This window comes from Loxodonta africana, chromosome 12, assembly GCF_030014295.1.
Source record: "Loxodonta africana isolate mLoxAfr1 chromosome 12, mLoxAfr1.hap2, whole genome shotgun sequence".
Classification (NCBI taxonomy): domain Eukaryota; kingdom Metazoa; phylum Chordata; class Mammalia; order Proboscidea; family Elephantidae; genus Loxodonta; species Loxodonta africana.
Window position 1 is genome coordinate 98,503,729 of NC_087353.1, and position 9,904 is coordinate 98,513,632.

Sequence of the window (9,904 nt, forward strand, 5' to 3'; positions counted from 1 at the left end):
TGAAACATTGAAGCCAATTGCATCCATGCATTGTCATTATCACGGTCACTGTGGGGCAGTGGGCAGCCTCTGTTTAAAACCCAGGCTGAGAGCACAGGTGGACGCTGTCAGTGTCACCAGCCTGAGACAATAGACCCCTCTTCCACTGGAGGACTGGGGTGTTGGAGCCAGAGCTGCCCTGCCCCAATCTGGGGGTTAGGGTTTTCAGCTGAGCCACCCTCTCGCCTGCCTCATCCCTTCCGTCACTTGGTTTTCATGGGAACCAGTGTGAGGTGTGGCCGTGGGGCTCAAAGGTGCAAGGCTCCAGCTGACAGTGTAAACTTAGGTGGGTCCTGGTGGAGAAACAACAGGTAGATTGTGTTTTCAGTGCTTGCTCCTGGTTCAGGTTCTTGCCTTTTCCTAGACCTACAGTAGCTCCAATCCTGGCTCAGCCACGTACTGTGTGGTCTTAGCCGGAGTTTCTTCATCTGTCACTCGATGTCCTAACCCTCCCCACGCACCTGCGCGCCCACCCCACCACTGTGTGCCTACTCACAGGGTCACATCTAGGGGAACTGGTGTGTGTCTGTGCCACCCTCCTGCTTGTGCTCTGGACTTGGGGAGCCCATGGTGGGGGCTCTCCTGCCTGTGAGCACCAGGCGCCAGACAGGACGTTCAGGCACGTGAGTAACCTGTACAGGCTTTTGTCACCTGCCTGCCTACCCACATATGAGAGGCTGTCATGTGAAAACACGTCTGTAAAACGTCGCAGAGCTAAAGGAAACATTTCTGCTTAATGGCTGCGTTTGTAACTGTCTTAGAAAATTTATCCCTGACACGTTAAACGTTACAATAGGTGGTTCTTGGTTTTAGGCGTTTGAAGTATCTTTTTAAGACATGCCGTATCTTCAAGAACACAGTTAAAAGTATGTATATACGTCGGGTAGGTTGAAATAATGTGGAAGAAAACATCTATCCTGTTAACTGGGAAGGAGACTTTGCAGTAGCAGCCATGGCTTGTTTTAAATCCATCCGGGTGCAGTGTGTGCCCTGCTGTCTCCCTAGCGGGCTCTAGTGCTGGATTTGCAGTTCTTGGTGCGTATGCTGGGCACCAGGGGGAACGTGTGGCCTTGCCCACCGCAAGGCTGAGGCTTTCATGGAATGAACCAGTCAACACGCGACGCAGGTGCTCTTTGAAACACACCGATGCGTCCCACAGGGAAATGCTTCCAACATCTTAGAGCAGTTCTTTGTGACATTCCCCTTTGATACGTGGACTACTTTTCTGAAAAAGTTTTAGGTGACTGTTTTATGGGAACCATCATATTTTACTTTTTAAAAAAGTGACTCTGTAGGTCTTAAGACGTCCACATCACTGAGTCAAGTGGAGGCTGAGACGGAGCGTGCCCAGACAATTGAAAGTGTTCTTAATTGTGTTTATTTTGCAGATTTTGACTTCAGTGTCCCTGGCTCCATGAAGCTTCATAACCTTATTTCTAAACTGAAGAAATGGATTAAAATCCTGGAGGCCAAGACCAAGCAGCTCCCAAAATTCTTCCTCATCGAAGAGAAGTGCCGCTTCCTGAGCAATTTCTCAGCGCAAACTGCTGAGGTTGAAATTCCTGGGGAGTTTTTGATGCCGAAGCCAACACACTATTACATCAAGATTGCTCGGTGAGTGAGTCTGGCGCTTGGCGCTTCCCTCCTGTCTGAGCTGACGGGTAGGTTTGGTGTCTTGACTGAAGGAAATAGGTGTTTGCTTTCAGAAGTACCTTTTTCTGAAACACCACAGAACTTAGGAAAATGTAAAGTTTTCTAGTCTTGAAACGCTTGAAGCGCAGTACCCGGAACAGAATCAGAAAATTGTAAAATTTACTGGCATGTGTTGCTTCTCATATTAAATACAGAAAGTGCCTTGAAGAGGCCTCCCCCGACGGATGGTTGTGTTTCCTCTCCGTCTCAGAGTCAGACATGGACTCTGCTCTCTTCTGTCCCGGGCCCAGCTTCCCCTCCCTCCTCAGTGGCCTACAGTGAGGAAATGGCAGGCAGGGACGGGCCCGTCCCCACGCTGGCTCCTCGGGGCAGGGTTGGTCACCTCCTCTGCCAGGCTAAGGCCTGAGAAGAGGTGTTGCTCCCGACATTCAGACCCTGCGGCCCAGCTTCCTGCTGCAGGCAGGCATCCTGGGAGCCAACTAGTGGCCCGTTTTCAGCTGCTGACCTTGGACCCTGAGGCACAGTTTGAAGCTCTGGCTTCATATTCTTGTCACCTTTTCTTTTCCTTTTGTTGTCTTTCTTCCCCGTGTCATAGAATGAAACTGACCCCATGTGTGTTGGAGTGGAATTGCACTCCATGGGGTCTTCAGCGGCTGACTTTGCACAAGTTGATTGCCAGGCCTTTCTTCCAAGGAGACTCTGGGTGGACCCTAACCTCCAACCTTCAATTAGCAACCAAGCATGTTAACCATTTGTACCACGCAGGGACCCCTCTTTTGTAAAATATTGTACTGTTTGGTGGTTCAGTGGTAGAATTTTCGCTTGCCATGCAGGAGATCTGGGTTCGATTCCCGGCCAGTGCATCTCATGTGCACCCACAACCTGTCTGTTGCCAGAGGCTTGCGTGTTGCTGTGATGCTCAACAGGCTCCAGTAGAGTTTATATGGACGTAGACAAACTAGGAAGAAAGGCCTGGTGATTATTTCTGAAAACCAGCCCAAGAAAACCCTAGGGATCACAGTGGTCCTATCTCTACTCAATCATGGGTGTGGCACAGAACCGGGCAGCGTTTTATTCCGTGGTGCGTGGGGTCGCCATGATTCGGGAGCCAACCTGACAACCACTGACCTTAAATCATCCCACATCCCAGTCAGGACGAGGAGGGGTGTCAGTAAGTAAACAGACACACAGCCCACACAGTGTGCGTCCCCCAGCCACGCTGAGCACTGTTGCCACGAAGCTCGGTTTTCTCCTCAGAGACTAGGGCAGGAATGGAGCCTTGGTGCTCGTGCCCACTGTTGCTGTCCCGGCAGGTTCATGCCCAGGGTGGAGATTGTGCAGAAACACAACACTGCGGCCCGGAGGCTGTATATCCGTGGGCACAACGGCAAGATCTACCCCTACCTCGTCATGAACGACGCTTGCCTGACTGAGTCCCGCCGGGAGGAGCGCGTGCTCCAGCTGCTGCGCCTGCTCAACCCCTGCCTGGAGAAGAGGAAGGAGACCACCAAGAGGCACCTGTTCTTCACAGGTACGTGGGCTGCACGGTGGGATCCTCAGTGTCCTGTCTCCCTCAGCACCTGAGTACGCTCTGTCCTGCTCTTGGGTAAGCTGCTCTTGCCTCCAGGCTCCTCACTGAGATATGAGGGTCTCTCCCAGCCCCACAGAGCACGGCATCTCCAGAGAAGGCAGTGCCGAGCACTTGTGCGTGGCTGCTTGTGCCTCACCGGGCACCTTCTATGCTCCGGTGAGGCCTGGACTGAGCTGAGGGCTTGTTACTGGGTGTCTGCATCACTCCAGCTCTGAGTGAGGCCCAGAAGCTCCTCCTGGGCGTGCTACAGTATGCAGGTGCCGGTTTGCTTCTGAGGGAGGGGAATACAAGACACAGGACAGCCAGAAAGCCCTGTGAAGGCCACAGGAACCTTGGCTGAGTGGTATCCAGAAGCTGAGAGGCAGCAGCCTCTGAGTGCAGTCTTCTCAGAACTACATTGTTCGGAGGTATTTGTGAGCAGCCAGTTTGTACTGCGGACATAGACGAGACCCCTGAAATTTCACCCAGGAAGGGCCATTGTTGAGACAGCTTAGCACACTGTCCTGTGGCTGGGAGCCCATTGCAGCGCCTACTGTTGAACACTTTGACAGTCAAGGTATAATCCATCTCCTTCTGACCTTTGAGTTCAGTATCCCAAAATAAGTAGATTCAAAAAGCAAGTAAAGCGAGCTTGGGGTGCGTCATAGACAGCTGCGTGCATCCTAGCTGCCTCCCCCGCCCCCATGCTCTATGTGCCGTTGGTGCGGACTAGCACCACGTTTGCCAAACGCTTCACGGACCACACCCCTAGGACTGGGACAGTAATTGGGGAACTGAACGTTGACCGCTGTATAGCGACAGAGACTTACGGATTAACTGGATTTATGGATTGACCCTAGTTGTTTTCCTTGTCTGAACCACAGAACATGGTTTGAGTCACTGTTTTCCTAGTTCTCTCAAAGATGGCTCATAACCATTCTAGAAGCTGGAAGACAAATTCATTGTTAGAGGCCTGTTGTGCCCCATCAAGCAAGGCCTCTAGAGAGTGAGCATTTGATGGAGTCTCTTTATTTTTTATTTTTTAAGATTTCTTCTAAACACGGCCCAGGAGCCTTCACTGTAGATTGAACTTTATGTCAGCCTGAGTCAGTAGTGTGGTGTGTGGTCACAGATGTTCTCCCGGGTTCACCCGGTGTGTGCTTCCTCTGCCCACAGGGTGCACACGTGGGACTGGGGCGTCCTCAGCTCCCAGGAGATTCCCTGAAGGTGATGTGGATTGTCTCTCAACCACCCCCGTTTCTCTCCCACCCTCCCCAGTTCCCCGAGTCGTGGCCGTGTCCCCGCAGATGCGTCTCGTGGAAGACAACCCCTCCTCGCTCTCCCTGGTGGAGATCTACAAGCAGCGCTGCGCTAAGAAGGGCATTGAACATGACAACCCCATTTCCCGCTACTACGACAGGCTGGCCACGGTGCAGGCCCGGGGAACCCAAGCCAGCCATCAGGTACCCCGCTCAGGGACAGTTGGTGCCCGGAGGCTCCACTGAGGACTTCACTCGCTGCTGGTGTCTTGACCTGGCGCCGTGATTACAAGCGTGTGTAAAATAGACAGTGGGCATTCTCGAGGGGACCCTTCTGGTTTAAAATGACTGTGGGATTTGTGAGTGATTAGTTGTCAGATGGCTGTTGGTGCTGGTCAAGCTGGAGTTGCTGCAATAGTACAGAACTGTCCTGGCTGCTGCCCCCTGCTTATTTCTCCTTACCTAGTTTATTTTATCAGACTTTGCTCCTTCATCCTTGTTTGTTATAACACTTCTAGTGAGCTATAACACACCATAAAACTTACTGTTTCAAAGTGTACAGTTCACTGAGTTTTAGTACATTCAGAGTTATGCAGCCGTCACCACTGTCTAATTTTAGAACATTTTTATCACCCCAAAAAGAAACCTCACACCCCTTAACAGACACATCCCATGAGCAGCCCACAAATCTTTGTGGGTTTGCCTGGTCTGGGTAATTTCTATAAACAGAGTTATGCAATACATGGTTCTTTGTGACTGGCCTCTTCCACTTACCCTGGTCTTTCGAGGTTCATCCTCGTATCAGTGGTTTGTTCCTTTTTATTGCTGAATAATACTCCAAGGTGTGAATGTGCCACATTTTAATTATCTGTTCGTCAGTGTGTGGACGTTTGGATTATTTTCACCTTGTGGCTATTATGAGTAATACTGCTGATGAACGTTTGGGTACGGATTTTTGTTTGGCCATGTGTTTTTTCTTTTGGGTATTTACCTAGGAGTGGAATTGATGGGTCACATGGCAACTGTCACGCTCAGCATTTTGAGGAACTGCCAAACCTTTCCAGAGTGGACCGGCCACGTGTGAGGGTCCTGATTTCTTCACATCTTCATCAGTTCTTGCAATTGATTGTTTGATCACAGCCACCTAGTAGGTGTGACGTAGGCATTCATTAGGGGTTTGATTTGAATTTCCCTCATGAGTAAGGGCGCGGAGCATTTTTTCATGTGCTTATAGGGCATTTGCATATCTGTTTTCGAGAAACGTCCGTTCAAATCCTCTGCCCTTTATTTTGTTTTTTCATTGTTGATTTGTAAGTGCTTTTCGCATGTTTTAGCTACAGGTTGTTCATTAGATGCGTGATTTGTGACTACCATCCACCACCCTGTGGGGTGACGTTTCACTTTCTTGGTGGTGTCCTTTAAAGTATAGAGTTTTTAATTTTGATCAAGTCCAGTTTATCTGTTTTTTCCATTGGTGGCTTGTGCTTTTGGTGTGGTATCTAAAACCATTGCCTAATCCAATGTTGCAAAGATTTGCCGTTGTGTCTTGTTCTAAGAGGGTCCTAGTTCTAGGTCTTCGATCCATTTTATTTTTGTGCGTGGTGTGAGGGGGGAGTCTTACTTCACTCTTTTGTGGAGAGCCAGCTGTTCCAGAACCATTTGTTGAAAAGACTGTTGTCTCCCACTGAGTTGTATTGGTACCCTTGGCAAAAGTCACTAGCCCAGGAATGGAGGACTTATTTCTTGACTCTGTCTTCTGTGTAATTGATCTACGTGTCTGTCTTCATGCCAGGGCCACACCGTCTGGATGACTGTGGCTTTGTAGTGAGTTACGAAACTGGAAAGTGAGTCCTCTAGGGTTGTTCTTTTTCAAGTCTGTTTTTTCTATCCTGGGTCCCTTGCATTTCCATACGAATTCTAAGATCAGCTTGGCAGTTTATGCAAAAAAAAAAAAAAAAAAGGTAGCTGGAGTTTTGATAGTGATTGAGCTAAAATATCCAAAAGAAGATCCAAGTAAATGGGACAGCATCCTGTGTTCATGGACCACAAGATGATTGAATATTGTGACCTGGCAGCTATTCTGTGTTCTTTTAGATAACTGTCCTGGTGTGGGCTGTAGTAAGCAAGTGTGGAAGTGGTTTTCAGACATTTACTTAAATTCTCGGTAAGATGAATATGACATCACGCACCTCCAGCTTTTGTTTAAATGGCTCTATTGGTGTGTTACAAACACTCAAGACGTGGAAACCTGGAGGGGACTTGCCTATTTGTGTGCATCCCTGTGGGCGGTCCAGTAGCACTGGGCACATGCCCGTCTGTCACGTGATAATGCCACACACATGCTTGTCTGTCACATAGTAACGCCACACAGGCACCTGTCATGTAGTAACACCACACACGCCTGTCTGTCACGTGGTGACACTGCACACGTGCCTGTCGTGTAGTAATACTGCACACCTGTCATGTAGTTACGCTGCACACGCACCTGTCAAGTAACACCACACACACGTTTGTCACGTAGTAACACGCATACGCCTGTCACATAGTGCCCATCTGTCATGTAGTTATGCTGCACACACACCTGTCAAGTAGTAACTCTGCAGACGTGCCCGTCTGTCACGTAATATCGCACACACGCCTGTTCTCACAGGGTTAAACTGTACACACACCCCCTTGTTGATGAAACTCACTCCGCTGGTACCACATCAGTATGAGATCACAATTTGGGAGTTTTTCTTTTGAAGAAGGAAAAAAATTACCCATTAGTGAATTAGATGAAGTGTCACGGAGTGATATATTCTGCTCTCTGAATGTAGAAGAGGGTTTCTCAAGTTTATTTATTTTTTTTAAGGTAAATTTTATAGTTTAGAGAGGGAAAAGGCGCTCTGAATTGGCCGATGTTTTTTTGAAGTCAGGTCGGCTTCCCTAGCGTCCACATGTTGGTTGCAGGTCCTCCGCGACATCCTCAAGGAGGTTCAGGGCAACATGGTGCCACGCGGCATGCTCAAGGAGTGGGCGCTGCACACCTTCCCCAATGCCACGGACTACTGGACCTTCCGGAAGATGTTCACCATCCAGCTCGCCCTGATCGGCTTTGCCGAATTCGTCTTGCACCTAAATCGACTCAACCCCGAGATGTTACAAATTGCTCAGGTAGCTTGGTCCAAACAGCCAGACCCCGTCTGTTGTTGTCTCAGTCTGCTGTTCTGTCCCTAAAATGCCTCCCTCTGGAATTAGGACACCGGCAAGCTGAATGTTGCTTACTTTCGCTTTGATATAAACGATGCGACGGGAGACTTGGACGCCAACCGCCCCGTCCCTTTTCGCCTCACCCCCAACATCTCCGAGTTCCTGACCACCATCGGCGTCTCTGGCCCACTGACTGCCTCCATGATTGCCGTCGCCCGGTGCTTCGCCCAGCCCAACTTCAAGGTGGGCCCATGCGCCTTACCAGCTGCCAGCACGGGAGAGAAGGCTGAGTTGTCAGTTCTTTGGGGAGGAGGGTTTAAAACGGGTCCTGTCCACAGGTGTTGATGTTGAGGAGTAATTTTCGCTGCAGTCACCATCATGTGACAGTTACGTTGACTCCGTCTCACAGCGGAATCTCTGTAGGGTGCCACCTCTCTTGCCATGGCTGTATGAGCACCCGCCATGGCCACGGCTCCTCTGCAGAGCACGAGGGTGTCTAGTCGCTGCCTTGCAGTATGCGACGACTACCACACTTAGCGCCTTCCCTGTGCCCAGCGCCACGTCGGGGTCCCTAACAGAGTCTCACACCGTCATGCAGATGGGGATGGCAGCGAGGCACGTAGTGACGTGTCAGAGGTCACAACACAGCTGGAAGTTCAGGTCACCTGACACAAGCCTATTTCTTTACCTCATAGGTGGGGAGTGGGCACCATTTTGGTTTGTTTTTTTTTTAACTTATGAGAATAGTTCCCTCCCCCCGCCCCCCGCCACCAGACAGTTGTGTCTAGAGAAGCCTTCAGAAACCACCCACTTCCAAAAACGTGAGCTCAGAATAGTTTGAACGTTATCTAATGAACTCTTAACTGTGGACAAGGACCGCACGTCATGCATGCGCGTTGCGCTGTAACGCTCCGTAGCAAACAGGGCCCTGATGTTGGGACGCATGGCCATCAGCGGTGAAGGCTGTCATGGGACATAGTGACTAACTTTCACGTTGAACGTGAGTAAAAATCAGTAGCCTTTATTTAACTTTCTTCTTGAGTCAGGAGCTGGACCACGTTCCAGTGTCCAGTGCGGTGCGTGCTGTTCATTGCTGCCCACCGTCTCAGGCTGGGTTTCAGAGCACAAACCGGTGTAGCACGTACCTATATATAAACCTACAGAGGGAGATGGATGTCATGGGAGTGGCACACACAGGTGTGGAGGCGGGCAAGTCCCAAACCGGTGTCAGGCTGGAGGCTTTTCCTGACTCTTGATTGCAGAGGCAGACAAACCCAAAATTAGCAGGCCAGTAGGCGTGCTTGCTCACATCCCAAGAGCCAGAGATCAGAGGATGGGGAGTCAGATGCAGGATCCAGAGAGGGCGAGCTTTGCCAGAACATCCATATATGGGATGCAAGCCACATTCCCAAGGGAAACGCCCTTTCCGTAGTTTATTGGCTTGATCAATCTGACAGGCTGATCTGATTGGCTCTTACCGATTGGCTGCTCATGTCGGACCATGAAATAGAGAATGATTCCATAATATCTGCTAGACCACTGAGAATTATGGCCTAACCAAGCTGACGCATAACCTCAGCCGTCACACCCACTTCTGCCTTAAGGTTTGAAACAGGAAGTTTTCGTTGAGGTAGAAATGCTGCACGGCACAGGGCCATCCTTAGATAGCATCTGATTTGGAAACTTTAAAGAGAGCGAAGGAGGCTCTGCATATCTCAAAGCCTCTTAGGACCTGGGTGATAGCCCACGCTCGTCCTCACACAGACTGATGGTTAGACAGGAGACTGGACCGTCTCCAAAGGCTGGGCCCAGATCTCCCAACAGTCCCAAGTCAGTGAATGCCGTAAGTGAAGCTGAAACGTGCACCGTTCTGTGCGGGACGTCTCTTCTAAAAACACATCGTACTGACACCAGATAAGGAAGGCAGAACCCACACATCAGCCTGTTAGCTGACTCCTTTCAGACCGTCTTGGGTGCCTGGAACAGAGTCCTCCGTACTTGTGAGCTGATGGCACAATTGGATCTATGGTCACACTCTGCCCCCAGCCTTTGGGGAGAGCCCAGCCTGGGCCCGCCTCTCCTCTGTCTCTCCCTCTCAGGACCCTGCCGTTCTGCTAGCTGCGGTGCCCCCATCATGGCGGTCCCAGGCCCCCTCCTCTCCTACCGCCACCTTCCCTCCTCCCACTCAATACCT

The 9,904-nt window shown here is 50.3% G+C and overlaps 1 protein-coding gene across 5 annotated transcripts in view; it reads left to right on the forward strand.

The window, feature by feature from the left end:
* The window catches only part of TRRAP (transformation/transcription domain associated protein), a 125,728-nt gene that overhangs the window by 114,805 nt on the left and 1,019 nt on the right, over positions 1-9,904 (forward strand). For all 5 annotated transcript variants that reach the window (XM_064296033.1, XM_064296036.1, XM_064296035.1 and 2 more), the window contains 5 exons: positions 1,428-1,653; positions 3,006-3,223; positions 4,541-4,725; positions 7,471-7,674; positions 7,759-7,953. In XM_064296033.1, coding sequence (XP_064152103.1) covers positions 1,428-1,653; positions 3,006-3,223; positions 4,541-4,725; positions 7,471-7,674; positions 7,759-7,953 — 1,028 coding nt within the window. The remainder of the gene's footprint in view (positions 1-1,427; positions 1,654-3,005; positions 3,224-4,540; positions 4,726-7,470; positions 7,675-7,758; positions 7,954-9,904) is intronic.